Source organism: Scomber japonicus, chromosome 6, assembly GCF_027409825.1.
Source record: "Scomber japonicus isolate fScoJap1 chromosome 6, fScoJap1.pri, whole genome shotgun sequence".
In the NCBI taxonomy this organism is placed as follows: Eukaryota; Metazoa; Chordata; class Actinopteri; order Scombriformes; family Scombridae; genus Scomber; species Scomber japonicus.
This window is the reverse complement of record NC_070583.1, coordinates 6,900,399-6,919,014: the sequence shown is the minus strand read 5'-3', so window position 1 is coordinate 6,919,014 and position 18,616 is coordinate 6,900,399. Positions and strand designations below refer to the sequence as shown.

Here is an 18,616-nt window from a genome sequence, read left to right as displayed (position 1 = left end):
CTGTACTAGATTTATAGTTATAAGGTATGATAGGAGGGGTTTCCAGGTTTTATTGAATTGTTGGAGCCTGTATTTTAGCTTGTACCTTATCTTTTCCAAATGAAGCCTGATAGTTAAATCCTCTAACCATATCTTGGAGGTAAGGACGGTTGCACTCTTCCAATGAAATGAGGATTAATCTCTTTGCTATTATGAAACAATAAGAGAGAAAGCGCTGCTGTGTCACTATTTATGACCTCAGACATAATGTTACATACTGTATATCAATCCAAAAAGAGCAGACCTTTGGACATGGAGTGTTGCCACAGAATATTGGCACTTATTACACATCGGTGACACCTCCAGGTATAAGTTATGTCATTTTTCCTTTGAATAGTGGAGCGTGGTTATAATTTTAGATAGGACAAGACAGTGTATTGCATTACTGAACAATTATGTATATTTTCAAGGCTCTCTTTCCATAAATCATCTGGAATTGGTTCACTGAATTCCCGTTCCTACTTAATGTTTATAATTTCCAGTGAAGGGGGAGCTTATTGATAAGAGAGTATTATAGATGTGGGAATTTACTTTTGTTTGATGACAGTTTCAGACAGTCATCTAATTTAGATTGTGTTGGAGTCTCAAAATCTTTTAAATGTTTCCGAATGTAGTCCCTAACTTGCAGGTAACAGTCTGTTTCCTCGTATCACCCCCAACATTCCTGCTGTAACTGCCTGCACCCATACACTGATATAACATGGGGCAAAGTAGCATTCCCACATTTTTAGTCCTCACTTGCATTTGATCTTATCTAATAACATTTTTTCAGCTATTACAGTAAAACCTCCCCATTCCTTTTGCTGAAATGTGATATACAAATACATTTCCCTTGCCTTAGGAAAAAGGTGACTTATTAGAAAGTTCAAGTTTGATACAAAAACAATTGAAAATAATTTGGACCACTTCATGTGTCCTGTCTCTCTGTGCTATCGCAGGTGCTGCACAGGCATGTTTCAGCAACGCCTCATGGCGCAAAGCTTTAAAGGGACTCTGTGCGATAAAGTGCATGCAGCAGGAAAAATTGGGGCGGCTCTCGTCAGACATCACCACCCTAACTCTGCCTTGGACATAAATAAACTGTTAGGCTGATGCACTGAAAGGAGGAGGAGAAAAGAAAAAAACACTGTGTTGAGAAGTTACAAATGACACTACCTTTCAACACTGTGTCAGTTCAGCAGAGGACCGGCTGCCTCCTCTTTGATCCACAGGGAAACTTAAGTTTTGCAATAAACTGGCACAAGGACACAACAATGCATGCTAACTGACTAGTCATCAGATAAATCATTTGCCAAGAATTTTCAAGAGAGCAGATGGATGATATGATCCTAAAATTAATGTTTGGTTTAATTAAATCTCAAATACTGCCATGATACTGGAGCTTCAACCTGTCCTGTCACTCTAAGAAGCCGGATTGAACAACAGCATGATGTCCTCTGCCAAAACCAAGTCCATCAAAGATCTTGACAGTGGAATAATTCTATTCATGCTGCTGAAAAACATCTTTCTGTAACATATCACCTTTTACTCTCCATGAATTCTGAACCCAGGCATCACAATTTATGTATCTGTTATTGTGATTGAACTCTCTTTATCTTCTCTCTTTCTCTCTTTTTTTTTTTTCTGTTCTGGGTATCGCCTGCTCGGGATTCCTCTGAACAATCTATGAACAATCATAGCCAAAGACTACTTCTCTTCTTCACATGTTCCTATCCCAGCACGTTTTCTCCCTTGTGATATGATCTCAGATGTTTCCAGGTGTGGGTTGTGACAGATGAGTTGCAGCCCCTCTCACGATGTCAGTTTCCCCTGGGGCGAAAACCCCTGAGACTCAGAGGCCATCACTGCCAAGAGCAAGCACAAGCACTGGGGCAAAATCCTCAACCTAATACTTTTAAATAAACTCTTCTTTAATACAAAAATAAATACATCTTGAAAACATGAAATGTCTTACAGCCAAGAATAATCTCAGTTTGAGCAACACTATAAAAAAAGCTACTTTAAACAGAGGCATTTACTGAAGTTTAAAGGTGCACTAGGTTATCATACTGACATCATTAACATGCAACTGCATCACAAAAAATTGAACTTTAATGCCAAGAAAAATGCAACAATTTATGTAGGGTAGTTTATCTTTAGTGTATCCACTGATTTACAGTTAGTTTCACCCCAACATTCCTGCTGTAACTGCCTGCACCCATACACTGATATCCTATCTCTCTATATTGGCATATTTTTTATGGAAATGTAATATATGGCATTTCCCTCCATTTTTCCTCCTTAATTGGGATGAAGAAACACTAGGCAAAATAGCATTCACACATTTTTAGTCTCTAAAATCTCTCCATTCCTTTAAAAAAAAACTCCATGTTGCACACAGTATCACACTCTCATGGATGGTACAGACAGACATTGGCAGTCTGTATCAACTTGCCTCCACATGCATGAATCGAGCTCCAGCTCTGGTTAGATACAAAACACTAATTCCCCACGCTCTCATTAACCGGCAGCATCAATGACACAAACACATCAAGGCTGAATTCCAACATATATTCTTGTTTTTAATGGTGGTTTTTGTTGCATGCTTGCTGGCATGAATGTTTTGAAAGCAATAATGTATTATACAATCATTAAAAGCAGACAAAACCAATTGTAAAGTATTAAGTATTTATGTTACATTGCATCATGTGAGCATAGAATAACATAGCACATAAAAGAGCAGGAGTGTTCAGGTGGCTTTTCTCTTGGCTACACCTCATATATAAAAGCCAAATAACACTTATTATTAAAGGTATTTCAGCTGTCATTGCAGGAAAAGTGCAACTAAGAACATTAATGAATAATACCAGTTTAATTGCATCGCTTTGACCGTCATTCATATTGGTTATGATAGCGTTGTACAGACTTAATTAATTACTGTCATTGGAAAACAAAGTGACATTGCTAAAAAGATATCACATGCAGCGACATGACCAAAAGAAAAAAAAAACATTAGCCATTCAAAAAATAAAGGTAATCAGTGAATCATTGTCCAAAGTGTTCCATTACAGTTTAAATATCAACTTCCTGGTTCAACTTTGACTCATGATACTACTACCGATACTACTTGTTTATGGCTCTTGGTGCTGAACTTCATCACTGTAGCAATGTCACCATGTTCCCAGATTAACCCCTTGAGGGGCCACAAGGCAAAAATGAGCTGTGGGCCCCTGATGACTTCCCCCCACATATTCACATTACCCCTTTGACACAGTCCTTACATTGGATTGTAGTGGTGCATTTAAGGCCCTGAAGGTCATCTTCTCTGGAACACATGGCCTGCTTATTAATTCAGCCTTGATATCAGAAATTAATTTGTGAACGACAATGTTATCATAACCAACAAAAATGTATGGTAACAGTTATAATAAAATGTTTCCATACTGGATTTAACATGACAAATATTGGCTCTTAAGATATGAACAGAAAACATACTGCTTCCACAAACAAAATGAACATAATCAGACATGCTGAATGAAGAGCGAGCTACTGAAAGAGTCCTTTCCCTCCTCTTCACCATCTTCCTTTTGATCCTCAAGAAGTTTATCCAGTAGGTTTGGTGATCCTGGCTCTACCACTGAATCTTCATCAAGACTATGGTCTTGTTGCACAGGGTCCAGCTGGTGGTCTGAACGTTGTGGAAGCTCCAGGATCTCAGGATGAGGATCCACACCCTGGCTCTCCATCTGAGGGATCATGGTGGCTAAAGACATGGACAAAGGCATGTGGACCACAGGTGATCCAGGCAGGGTTGTAGAACCCTGGGCAAACTGGACCCCTGGGCTAGGCATGGTGGATATGGTGGTGAGGGGCTGGGCCCAGGGGAAGTAGGTCAGCCCTGAATCCGGCAGCTCCATCTGAGGGAGGGAGGATGGTGCTGATGCCACAGGTATGGTCTGAAACAGCATATATGACCAAAATATATATTATATAAATATGAAAAGCAACACAGTCATGAGAAGTTCACTTTATAATGATCATCAGTCAGCCTCTCATGATATGTGCTTTCAACAATCTCTACCAATCAAATCCTAGAGGTTAAAGAATGAATCCATTTCCATAATTCCATTGTCCCCCTTCTCTTACTCCCTGTAAGACTGTAAAGCTCCATTAATCCACACTGACAGTATCATATATATTCTGTATCAGCTTTTTCCAGCTTTTAGTGAAGTTGATGATTTTATGGCTGTACCTTTTCATCTTATGGAAATGTTTTGCTGATGAATCTCATATCTTTGGAAACTCTAGGATCTCTCCTAGAGTTGTGTAGATTTGAATAATGTTTGGCTGCAAAGACATAATGACTCACTGGTGGATCAGTAGAGTTGAAAAAGTTAGAAATTCAAGTTTGAACGGTGGCTGGTTAAAGTTGGTAGTTTGCTCTTTCATAAAGAACAGCAGCTACTATCATTATTTATGTCAGTTCAACTACACAGCAATGGTGACAATGGTTTTCATGGTGGGAAATATATCAAAAATACTTTTCTGCTGTCCATCTGCTTGGTATGCTCCAAACAGTTTCTTTCTACACACTACTTATCACCAACATCTGGCTGTATGCTCTGCTTTTGTGTAAAGTTTGTGTGGTGAGATGTGATCACAACTGGAGCTTCAAAGCACAAGCTACAAATGTAAGCAGTGTATCCTGTCATATTTTAGCATATTATGATAGAAACAGTTCCAAACTAGGTAACAGTTGCAGCAGGAGTGGTTTGAGAAGTTTTTGCAGACATTTTGGTACTTTTTTGGGGGGATTAAGACTTGTCTTGTTTCACTCTCAGAATTAGTTTGCTTGAAGACCACTAGATTACATCTAGTCTCACAGGTCTCCATAAATTAGATGTAGAACACTCTACAGATGGATAAATGAATAATGGATTGTTTTTGTGTTTTTCAGCCACATCTTGATGCTGACCCGTGCCGTTTTTCACTTGTTAAATCAGTTTAAAACACTCATGTAGTCATCTCCTACTCACCCCGAAGTTAGTGAGCAGTGGCGCGTGTGTGTAGGTCAGCATGGTGTAGCTGGGGCACAGAGTCTGCATATACACATCAGCTGTCAAGGTGGGGGCAGCTGGGTAGGCCATAGTTTGAGTTGAGGGGTCCTGCTGGTTGTAATCAGATGGAGACCAGTGTGATACAGCAGGCTGAGGCCCGGCGCTGGTGGTGGACGGTGCAGCTTTCCACCCCGTGCACTGCAACCCTCCATCACTGACTGTAACCAATGAGTCAGCTGGGGAGGCGGTGGCAACATCAGAGCCAAAAACGCCTGAATCAACAGAGCAGTTTGCATGTGAGTATTGAAAACATATGAGGAAGTCATGATTTACTTACAGGAATCAGTTTGGTAAATGTGTCCAGTAACTCTCACATGTATCTGACTAAAATACCGCCAACATACTGTATAAGAACCAACAAGTACCTTGCGTGTATGATGATTGGCTGTTGTGCGTGACCACATCCTGAAAGAAGAACAGATTAAATCAATGACAGCGCAACCTGACTATTCTGACATGTTGATATATAAATATGAAATATTTACACTGGTACTGATCAAGGCCAGGTGTGTGCAGCAGCTGAGTTTGAATCATAATTAAGCACGTCAATGTGTGTGTGCGTGTGTGTGTGTGTGTGTGTGTGTGTGTGTGTGTGTGTGTGTGTGTGTGTGTGTGTGTGTGTGTGTTTGTGTTACATATACAAGCCAGAATTTGTTATATTGTAAGTGTATTCATAATACAGGTGAAGTCATGAAGAGTTGCTTCGTGCAGTCTTCTCTCTTCTTGAGTCAGATGTAATTAAAGCTGAATATTGTGAGATTTAGAACATGGAAAAACTTTAATATTCAATAAGGTGAGGCTGAAATTTCCAGTACAACAAAATTACATCATCTAAAGTTGTTTCAAGTTAAAATGTAAGTCTGTCTTCCACTAGGACAGCAGTAGTTAACCTCTAACTGTCTGACTCATACATTTGTTGGTTGCTCACTGGTGGACTGATGAACATTCATTTATGTTTCCCGCTGGAAATTGTTACTCTTTACATATCAGGGAGTTAAAAGATTAAGCCTTAGATCTTATCACGATCTTATTCCACAGATCATATTTACTGGTAACATCCAGGCTGCCACTTAATAATTGATCAGATTACGTCAATGGGTATTATATTCCCTGAAGGCACAACAGACATACTTGTCTTACACCAGTACAGGTGTAGAGAGAGGTTAGGCTGCAGATTAAATTAATTAACTCATTTTTTTATAAGCACGTGATTCACATGTCACGTGTTCATTTCTAATCCCCTTGTGTTCCTGACAGTAGTTGCTGAAACCATAAAACAGGCCTATATTGTGAGTTTTTTCACTCAACAAGTCATATCTTCACTGCTCCATGTGTTTCTTTTCTCTGTGTTGAGTTTTCACGTGCAGATGTCCATCGTGCAGAACAAGTGTCTTAAATAATCTCTCTTAGACATCTTGTATGCACATATGAAGAAACCTATTAGCTCTGAATGGTATGGGCTCTATACGGATGACTGCATAATAGACTGCATCTCAGTACATCATGTGCGGTGAGAAGAGAGTAACAAGTAGCACTGACAGTTTATGTCAGTGTTGGGGCGATGCTTGACATGAGCATCCTGCTGCCTGCAGTCAGCCGGCGGGGCATGTTTAGAGGCAGCAGGACATGTGGTGTCAGATGCCTGAAGGACTGCAGAGGAGCTCAGGAGCTGGATAGTGTCAGGGCTTTGACAGCAGGTGGAGAGTTACAGTCCTCCATAATTATACTGAAGACAAGACAGATTACTGAGCTCCTCTAATATCACTTTTTCTTCAAGTGTTGAAGGTGGAAGGCATCATGTGAAAATGTCAAACTCGGACACTTTTGACACACGCTGTTGCCGTTGCATGCGTGATCAGAAAATTTGACCTGAAAAGAATCCAAATATTTTCCCTACTTGCCTCTTCAGATTTAGAGGCTCAGGAATAGCTTTGCTTTTGTAACATCAATAAGCCCAATAACAGCGGTGGTGAGATAAATGCTGACTGGGCGTGTTTAACTGTGAACTGAGAGCGTGTTTTAAGTGGACAGATTAGCAAACACCAGAATCTCAAACCAAAACTCCCTACTTGAACAATAATTCCCTTGTGCATTACGTCAGCTCACCTCTCTTCAAAGAGGGCTAACCTGCAAAAATAATACCTCCCTATTGAGTTAAACTGAGAAACTCTTACACATTAAAGCACCTATTCATCCACATTAACACTTTGATTTTAAATATGTATTTTGAGGCAAATGACCTCATCGTATAAATGTAGTTATAAGTATATAATGAAGTTTGACTTTTAAACGAATGAAAAAACAAAAAACAAAAAGAATTTGTGTCCCCGTTACTTTCAATAACTTCTTCATGTCCACAGCATTCATATGGACTATGTGATTTGTTTAAGGTAGTTCCAGTGAAAACAATGGCTCAACCTAAAACTACCTGCATGGTATAATACCACAACTGGTAAATATGGCTTTTTCTTCGTTTGTTCGTTTTGTTTGAATGATTTGGGTCCCTTTGATAGCTACAGCTAATAATATTTCCCTCAACAGTTTTCTCTCAAATTCCTTGTGTGTTGCTTTTTCGTTTGTTTTTAAAGGAGTAGTTGGGTAATACATACGCTTTGTTGCCTAGTTAGATGGGAAAATTGATACCACTCTTATGTCAGGTTAGCGTAGCTTAGCATTAAGACTGGAAGCAGGGGGAAACTACTAGCCTAGTTTTGTCCAGAGGTTAAAAACTCACTAATAAACATGTTTATGTAACCTGTACATACAAAATAAAACACGACAAGTTAGAGTGTTGGTATGTGCTGGAGGTATTTCTCGGCCAGGCCAATGACCTCTTGCCACCAGCGGAGAATCCAGGAAGACACTGCACCCAGCCAAGAAGTAGTTCTAGCACACAACTTGTTTTTTACTCATTGGGGTTTTTTGTACATTTTTGTATGTGTTTGTTTTTGTAGTGTACAGACATGAGAGCAGTATCCATTTCTCATCTAACTCTTAACAAGGAAGCAAATACTTCCCAAGAAAATCAAGCTACTCCTTTGATACAGCTTGGTGCACATGAACAGTTTTACCTTGATAACACATTTTGGAATAATTTCCAAGACTCCCTTAAAGATAAAAAGAAAAAAAAAATTCATTTCACAATAAATGGAGTAAACTGTGGTTCAAGAGCTTCTGGATGATATCCAATAAGTGTCAAAAGCTATTTTTCACGTTGCACAGAAAAGCTCATTTTGCATCGAAATGGAAGAAAACATACAAGTACACCTAGTATCAAATGATGCTTCGTGTTTTTCTCTCTTATCAGAGGGTGTTTTTTGGGGGGGTTGGGGAGAAGGGTCATGGATTGCATGTGTATATGTTTGTGTGTGTTTCTGCGTGCACATGCTGTGTCTGTCTTCTCTCGGTCTAGTAGGTGTAATAAATAGCAAGTGGGAGGGCTCTTTTGGCAAGGCTTCAAGTTATTTTGCATAGGGCTGTGTGCCCAGCCCTGGAGCCATGCAGGGAATGGCTGTAACTGTCATGGAAAAACACCTGGATTATATAAGGACAAAATCCCCCTTTGCTCTGGGCTAGGCCCTGGGCCCTGACTGCTCACATCCCAAAGTCTCCACAGGGGTCCTCCTATCTATCAAGCTCTTGTGAACACCATTTATAATATTCCAGTTACTCCCAACAGAAAGAAATCTTGATCTTGATGTGTCATGCAACAGTGTGTGCCACACAGAGCTTGCTTTTTACAACCAAAAACATGCGTCAGGAGGCTCAGCATCAGTCTTTTGATCTCTGTAGTGGCCTCCCCACTGCAGTGAAGATCTTCTGATGAGTGAAGACTGTCAGCCTGGAGACTAATGGTGATATATCGTCAGAACACCAGGAAGCACTATTAGAAATGCAACCGGTTATTTGAAGTACTTTAAAGGAGAACATTTAAGGAAACACGTAAATACTGTGACTGTAAAAGACAAGATAATACATATAAAAGTGATTCTGCACAATTCAATTTTATTTTATTTTTTATTTTATTTTATTTTAGAAGCTATGTAATTTTCAGTATCAGCTATTACAATTGAGTCGTTTAACGTTTTTTGAGTGACTACTGAAAATATCACGAAGCGCAGGTTTCAAATGTTTGATTAGTCCAACAGCACCTGATCCTGAGCAATCATTGCTCCATAACTGCTGCTGCTGCTGCCATAAATCCTGTGCTGATTAATGAGTAATCATGTTGTGATAAAGGTACACAGAGATGTGGCTTCACACTGTTTGGAAAGTGATTTTTCTTTGGAAGGAAGGGTGGGGCGCATGTATTCCCAAACAACATATTTTTAAAACATTTCTCAGTACTGTATGCAAATTTGTCTGAGGAATCCAGAATCTTGTTGATATCATTTATTAGATTTAATGTCTCAAACCTGAGGTAAAAATAATGTGCAACTGATCATGAAATGAATCAGTCCTCAAAATGCTTCATGTATGTATAATAATATCACATGTGGTGGTGTCCTCACCGCAGGAGGGGGAACTGTCTTGGTGCTTTGCGGCTCCAGACTCCTCTTCCTCCTCAGAAGCTCTTTGACTGGGTCTCTGACTCGGACGCCTTGGTATGGCCTGGACCTGGCCAGTGATGATGATGGCGCTAGAGACACACAGAGAAACAGAGACGAAGAGAGAGTTGAATACACACAACATTTCCCTGCAGCTATCTTGAAACAGTCACTGTGATGGACAGGAGTATACAGAGTTCATGTACAGAGGGAGTATAGCCATTTGTTCAGGATGTGAACACCGAAACTGACAGCACCCCCAGTACAAGAATAAACCCCATAAACATGCATGACATTGCTACATGGGCTGCTTTTAAACAGTAGAAAACAATTACTGGAATTAATGGAAAAGCTATTGCAACAATACATTACAAGTGCATTCACAATAAGAAGTATGGAAAAATGCAGTGCACTGTAAGTATCCAGATGGTCAAACGATCAAAATGTTGAGTGTGGAACTATGGACACTCAAGGGTTGCCATCTTGGCTACATAGCGTAAGCAGAAGGACCATTTTTCAAACTGGAGGAGGAGTGCAGAGGATGTTATAACTACGGTGAACATCAATGCATTATAAAAAATGTGTTGTCATATAAGCCATCAGTAGGTTTCTTAGGTTGATTTAGTCTGTAATGATTTGGCACTGCAAACAATAACACAAATGCTAATGCTAGCTTTCTAACGCTAACTTGTTAACAAACTAATCATCATTTCCGGTAACCTTAACAATAACCTGTCGAAATTTGTGCACTGCACAAGTAAGTATAGAGTGTTCACACAGTATACTACATAGAAGTGTACTAACAGAAGTGAGTAAGTAATTTGAGTCTTTTTCACACACTTTCTTTCAGTATAACATGTTTAAAATATCAGCTCATGTTTGACCCTGCATGGTAATGGAGTTATAATGTGGTTAATGTAGTTATAATGTAGTTATAAGCACATTTTATGTGTTTATTAACATACACTTATTGTCACAAGTATAACTTATTTATTATGTATTTTACTATATTGTCATTCATTATGTGTTTATACACCAACTATCTGTCACTTAGGGATGGATAGTTGTTATATCTGCTGATAACTTACATTATAGTGTTATTCGTCATTTATTAACTTTTATATGCTGTTTATAAATGTTAAATAGGAGAACTTAACTGGTGACTCCATCTGCTAAATAAGATCATGGTGTGGAGTGTTTTTTTCCCCAAACACTGCAAGTAAGTACTTATGTCTGTCACAGTGCAATATAGAATACAATAGAACTGAAATACTGCTAAAAGTGTAAAATAAATAAATAAATATTGATTTAATATATTTTAGGTAATTCAGCAAAGAATTAAACTGAATAAATAACATTTATATTTATAACAGTCAGAGTATTTAAAAAAATCAGATTTATATATATGTTTTTATTACTATTATTTCTAATATGCTTTGAAACAACACACACAGGAGTAGCAGCCAAAGCCCCACCCTTCATCCATCATAGTTACAGTGTAGACAGGTAGAATGATGATGGATAATTGTGAGACTTTTAAATGCCTTTCATCTGTTGTTATTACTGATCATTATGTATTAGAAAGGCTTATAGCAAACTCAATAAGTGTAGTTCATTATATTAATCACCCCAGGCTGTGGTTAGTGTTGATTTGTACATCTGTTGAGTCAAACCAACACACTCCTAAGAGGTCACATTATGAAGATTTTCTGTGCTTATACACGTCTTCATATGAATATTTTACTGATGGGTGAGAGTGTCCTCTGGAGCCATGTTGACAAGAAACTTCAGACTAGATGGTCTCTCTTTACATCCAAATGTTTACAAGCAGCCACTTCCTGCAAGTATAAGCATGAGAAGAAATTTGATCTGACAGAGAGGGCCTCTTTTGAATAAACTCAAAGTAACAGTATAGAACCCGTGACACTGCAGATAATGCCATCCGTCAATATGGCCTCAGGCTACAAAGTCAATGAGAGTAATGCTATTTTCCTACCAGCACTGCAGCAGCATGGGCTCTCTGCAAATGGAGGCTGATCTATATGTGTACTGTACATACAACACTGAAAGTCCATAGAGAAAAAGGCTACAGCTACCTTTTTGATTCGTTTTATTTTATTTCACATTTTTTTGGTTTTATCCATTCTATCCATCACTCAAATATAATTTGATAGCAGAGTGCATCTGGTTACATTTGAACTGGTTAGGGCAAGAATAGGTCTGATTTCCCCTCAAACTTCCTGTCTCCGGCTGAGTGACTCAGCTATTTTTCAAAACTGTGCAGTCAACTGAGAAAGGCTTAAACGCGAAGTGCAAACACTAAGAAAAGTGATCCTCAGCAAATTTGTTCACCCTCCTTCTACTTTCACTTTTTTGCATTCCCACATGTGGACATGTTACCTGCACTAACACTGAGGCATATTTTCATAATAGTGAAAGCTGATTTGTTATCAGACTATTCATAGTAGTAATCTATGATATAATGCAGGGCTCTCAAGTTTCATGAAAAGTTTGGAGTGAGATTACATCTGTTAGGACCGGAGCGACTCGAAATTCTGTGTGTTTTGCCCGCAGTGGATCCTCAGCCCCAAGCAGTTCTCCCAATTATTTTTGCTACCCTAACCCAGTTCAATTGTACATACTGTTCATAATTGACCAGCACAAATAGAAATAAAAATAATGGGTTTATCCAATAAAAGACTAATTCAGCTAAATACAATTAATTGTTTTATGATAGTGATTGCAAATGGATCAATAACAAAAAGATATTTGGCCCCAAATGAGCCTCTTAACCCTCTGTTCATATTCAGACCATTCACAGTATCCCGGCATAATTAGTCTCTAACAGATTTCTGTACAACATCATTACCCAGAAACAAGAAATAATATTTTCTGATTGGCTGGTACGTCACCAATTCAGGACAGCTGTGAAGTCAGCAGAGAAAACTGCCTACGCCTCGCTGTTCATTTCTGTATATTATAGCCTATATTCATTTCTGTACGGTGGGATTTATCACTTCTCAGCATGAGAAATGTCAGGTGTGGCGTGTGAGCGTATGAACTGCTTGAAATGTGTGGTCAATGCGTGAGACTTGAGAGCTCTGTCTAGTATTATAATATAATGACAGAAAACTGACCCTGGATCAGCATAATATACACCCATAATATATATAATACACATAATATATCCCATTTAGTACAACAAGTTGCTGTAGATTATTATTGCAGTGATTTGATGCCACATAATTCAAATTAAAATGTTCTTGACACCACCCATTCAATCTTTCAGTGACATGATTCTATAATAATTAAGGGTTAAGAGTTCAATAGTTTAACAGAACTATCAACCCCTCTGGAATTTGACTCTCTCTGAGATCAAGCTACAAAGCTGCATGAGATTTGTCTGAAAGTTCCCCCTATTCGGCCCCCCATTGTGTCATGCTCGTATTAAAGTCAAGTGTTGGGTATTGGTTGGGTTTCTTTGGTGGGAAATCTTTGCTTCCACAAACTGACAAAACAAACTTGATGCGTGGAGAATTGTCTTTTGTTCAATTTGAAACATCCTGCGGCGAATATATCATGTTTCATTAAAACATTTGTGCAATAGTTTGCTGAAAAAATGTTGAGGAGGGCTCGTGGGGGTGTGTGTGGTGTGGTTAGTGTAAACCTGTAATGGTGTACATATAAGCCCATGTAATGAAATCAAATTGCGGTTTTCTCAAACACAATATGTCAGCGTTTATTAATCACTCAGTTCCAAGTAACCCTAAAACTCCATGCTCTGACTGATCTGTCATTGCTATATTGTTTCTTAATCTCCACACAGTGAGTCAGCCCACAGTCACTATATTGGTACTGGCAACAGATAAATGGGCTTGGAGTGGTAACTGACAAGCTACAACTTAACAAAACGTTACTTTAATAACACATCCTTCCTCTGGAGAAAACGGTAAGAAGACCTGAGAGGGCTAGAGAGGCTTGATATTTTAAAAGCAAACTTAAGAACCAACTTTTTAATCTGACTTTCAATTTAACTTTATTTTATTTATTCATCTGTATTTTATTTTATGTTTTAGGCTGTTTTACTACTTGGACTATCCTTTTATTCTATTTTAATTCCTAATTGCTTTCTACCTTTATGTCTGGTTTTATTTCATCACATTGTTTTTTATAATTATTATTTTCTTCTTGTCTTTGTTTTTCTTTTTATACCCCTCCTCACATTTCTAGTTTTATCCACTTTTTTTATACTGACTTTATTTGAATACATTATTATATTTTATTGATCTTTTATTACCTTTTATATTTTTTTCTCTCTTTTTTTTACTGTGTAAAGCACTTTATGTTATGCTATGTATTATGTTATATGAAAAGTGCTATACAAATAAAGTTTGAATGATTGATTGATTAATAGATACTGTTGTATCTATTAATCAATTACCTCAGCTATCGTCATGCAATTTCTTAACACTATCATTGCACAGAAACTACTTTGTCTCTTGGTTGTTTAACCAAAATTGACTTTTTAGTGTGTGTGCCAGTAGAAGAGCACATTACTATACTTAAACTATCTTATCAACTGCAACTGAACCTGGAGGATTCCCCACAGTAGCTTTTAAGAACAGGAGCACTCCTCCATTTACTTTCCCTGGTCAGACTTTCCTTCCGGTTACCTGCCTGTCTCTGTGACCTTTAACCTCTAACTGTAACTTCAAATCACTCCCAGTGACAGATGAGAGAGACTTGTGGTCAAGACTGCAGTGATCTCTGTCCTCTACTTAACCTGTTTGGCTGAGGGTGTCCTGACATTATCTCCTCCAGATTCTTATCAGCAGCTGATTGATTTGCATCTATAGGTCAGACAGGCTAAGTGGCTGTAGACAAACAGAGTGGTGTAACAAGTCCACGAAGATTAGCAGAAACAGCAGCCCCAACCTCATTAGTTACTGTTGCTACACCTGTCCAACAGTCTAAAGAGCATTATTGCATGATTTACAGGTTAAAAAAACATTATCTATCTTATACTTTATGCAGCCCCTTAGTTCAGCCTCTGTCTGAATCAGGTTGTTTTAGGTCCTGTCTCTTTAAGTACCCCCTCCTGCTAAGCCCATTCTGTTCCAAGTGGTTAGTTCCCAGAAGCTACTACTTGACAGACTTCCGCCAGCCCTGGAGGCTATGGAGAAAAAAAACACAGTAATACCAGGATTTTTTATTTATTTTTCTCATTCTTTACTTGAAATAGTAGTTTTGAAATACATCTAATCATTCAGGCCCAATCTGATCTAAAATATGCAGGAGGGTGACACAAACAGCCCATGGAACAGCCATTTGTGTACATCAATCAACATCAATGTGGAACTATAAACAGAGCATTCAGAGCAAGTTGAAGTCCTGGTTTTTGACGTGCAAGCAGTATTTTACATACGTTCACCACAAGCTTTGGACAGTTGACCATGTTTAGCATAAATAAATAAACAATATATCTATAAAGCATTTAAATTCTTCATTTTGTAAGTAGTGTGCCATTGATTTCAATCATACATTTAAACATGTTTTTATGTGGATTGATTTGAAAGCTGAAACAGCACCTGCCGTCAAATTTATCAGCTCTGGCTAATTATGCTAATGTTAGCTCCATGAGTCAGTTGAAAATGCTGTGAAAACACTGACTTATTAATATTTCCAGATAACTTGTTTTTAAAGGAAATTCCTCTCTAAAAGAAAAAAAGGTTTTAAACATGAAATTGTTGGCTAAAGAGATGTGCCTCTCTAAAAGACAAGAGAGGCTAAAGCTACACATCCCAGGCAAAAAGTCAGCAATTCAATAAAGAGTGGATAGAGCCTTAACGTTATGCTAAATTCTGTTATGCTAAATTCTGTTATGCTAGCACCTGTAGTAGAAAAATATAGCAAACAAGGCTTTATTCCCACAAAATATACTTAGATAATGCTAATTAGCTGATATGCTAATGTTTGTAGCTTATATTTGCGCAGATTAATACAGTTTTACCCCAAAAAATCTACTCAAATATGTTCAGTAAATATGCTATTTGTGTGTTTACGAGATATTTCCTCAGTTTACCTTGCATTACACACAAGTTTTCGCATTACAGTTTGGACCAAACACCGACCAACTGTAGGACTACTGTACAGACAGGGCTGGTGTTTTACACAATTAGCTTTAGTGTTGCAGGAGGTCAGGAGGGGAGCAGCTGTCACACAGCCAAAACCAACAAAAGGTTTGAACAGATTCATGGGAAAGGACTGGAGAAGTGTGAGGAGTGTGTTGCAAACAGAGGTGTGGTGCTTATCGCACCAAGGGATTTGTAACAGCAACAACACAGTGCACTGATGGTTTCTGTTGCATACTTTAGAAGTCGTCATTTAAACTCATTCATTGAACATGTTTACAAGCAGTTGTGTTAATCCTTATTGCACATGTAGATAGAGCCTTCGATTGGAAAAAAAATATCAGATGATTATGTTTTACCAAGTTTGGGAGCTGCAACTGGAAATACTAGATAAACAAAATCATAATCTATCTTTCTATCTTTCAAATATTTCTGTTTTTCATACTGTGTAAATAAGGTCTTCTTTATCAAGAAATAAAACACAGAAAAAGAAAAAACACAGGGAAATAACCAGCCTGAATGCAATGATGAAGTAAATGCAAAAGAATGAACCTCTGAACTTTGATGAAATTAAACAGAATTCTTTTAACAGGCTGTTAATTTCAGAGAATCACACTTGAGCACACACAGACAAACAAACAGCAAGGCACACGCAAAGGGACTCAACCAACACAAAAGAGGAAGCTCCACATCTGTGCAATGTTTTACTGTGGCGGACGCCTGCCACCATTTTGCATATCAAGATTACAGCCCAATAGCAATAGGGAGCCAACCTCCAAATGACCACCTTCCTCTTTCCAAAGGAGTCTGACAAAATAGTTTCAATACGGGTCCTGATGTACAGCAGTTCACATCAGGCAAGGTAGTCACATTTTGCTGTTTTATTTCATTCCAAAGAAACTCCTGAAGTGAACATTTTACTAAACATGGAGAAAACCATGAACTAGACACATCCATCCAGTGGTTCACACTCCATATGTGTGAGTAGCAAACGAAACACAACAGCCAAAATTCAATCAAGTTGAGGTATCTTAAATTATTTTTCACTCAAACAACTCTCATTCAACAGTATTAAAAGTGAATATTAAAGCTCCCACCAAGGTAGCAATGAAGCACTTTTGTACTCAATCACATTAATTTGTGTTCATCTTTTTGTGTCTACTTCCTGTAAGTAACAAGCAATGCATTGCGCACAAATTATACCAAAGATTAAGTTTAACATCACCCCAACATGAAGATCACATGCTTTTTGGATTCATGTTTGATTTGATTTAAAGTTGAAAAGCCTTCTGCTCTTTATTTTACCCCCTTTCCTAAAATCGAAGCAGATGTAATCATTGAAACTTTAAATTGTTTAAAGTATCAATGTAAAAGTAAAATTTAAATAGTATCAGTATATATAAAATATTGCACAGCAATCTGCAGGAGATGAGCAAGTACACTTAAGGCTTTTTAACTTCATGTAAATAAAACAGCAAATGGTGTGTTGTACTTACATTTCTCCCAGTGCATACTGCTTATCTCAGTAATATCATATAGTTAAACTGAAAATAATCAAAGTGGCGGGTTGAGTGACGGGCTTTATAACAGCCTGAAGCTGGCCAACAATCCCCCAGAGATGTCACAGCTTCTCTAACCACAAATCTCCCAGATGCATCAACTTTCAGTGTTGATGCTATTTAGAATCTGCACCCTACTGTAACTACAAGATAAAACTTTTTTTATTTTAAGAAAAACAACAAAAAAACCCAATAAGATTTGAGAATGGGATGAACAACTGAAATAATGATAAAGAAATGAAGAAAAAACAATGAAAACCCAGCTGATGCAAATAATGTGTCACAGTTTGTATGTGAGACTTCCCTCTCACAGCTTCAAGTTTATATGACACAAAGTTATAAGCAGTTTCAGTTTTTTAAAACAATAGCAAAGTACTGGCTGCTGATTGCATTCATAAGGAAAAGTTACACATCATTCGTCATTTGAGCTGGGTGCAGTGACTTTCCAGACTGCTCTACAGAAGTACAGTAAGAGTAGAATTAATGAACTTTTGTTCATAAAGAATCTGCTCCAGCATGTAATTCTCTCTTAAGACACAAAATATTGTTTTACATTTCTTTTTGTGTATGCTTTAAACAACAAAATGCATATTTTTGAACTCTGGACAGAGCCAGGCTAACTGTTTCCCTCTGTTTCCATTCTATGCTAAGCTAAGCTAACGAAGGCCTGACAGCTGGAAAGTGTATTTGTCTGTAGAATGTCTTTATTCCTTGATGACACTTGATGAAAACTAAACTAACCTTTAAAGAGATCTTGAGAAAGGATCCCACCAAGACTGAACAGAAAACCATGACTTAAAAACTAAGAACTAATGAGGGAATGAGGAACACATGATTAGAGTGAGGACTGGCAGTTGATTGGCTGGGAAGACATTGGAAACAGGGCATTGATGAGGACACTGACACATGACAGGTGTCTGTGTCCTCACTGAGGGTAAGGCAGGGCTAACAAACCTGATGCAGGGCGTGTATTGAGGGTAACAATGGGCTGTAGAGGAGTACAGGAACACAACAGGAAAACACAGAACAATCAAAAATGCAGAAAACACACCAGTATAAGCCAACCAAGATTTTAAAAATCCTTATTGAAGTCAAATAACAAACAAGTAAAACCAAATGACACAAATGACTAAGTAACAAATGTGTACCATAATAAAACAACAAAACACAAAGAGTTCTATAACCATGAGTCTGTGACATACATCAGGTCTGTGCCATGATATCACAATGTACTACATTTAATC

General features: G+C 38.0%; 1 protein-coding gene across 1 annotated transcript; it reads right to left on the bottom strand.

The window, feature by feature from the left end:
- Positions 1-3,539: 3,539 nt before the first annotated feature.
- Positions 3,540-17,325, bottom strand: LOC128360220 (POU domain class 2-associating factor 1). Its single transcript, XM_053320606.1, has 5 exons — positions 17,310-17,325; positions 9,647-9,774; positions 5,501-5,540; positions 5,055-5,347; positions 3,540-3,974 (listed from the first exon to the last, which is right to left on the bottom strand). Exons 1-5 carry the CDS (start codon positions 17,323-17,325, stop codon positions 3,540-3,542), a joined length of 912 nt encoding a protein of 303 aa, XP_053176581.1.
- Between the last annotated feature and the right edge of the window lie 1,291 nt (positions 17,326-18,616).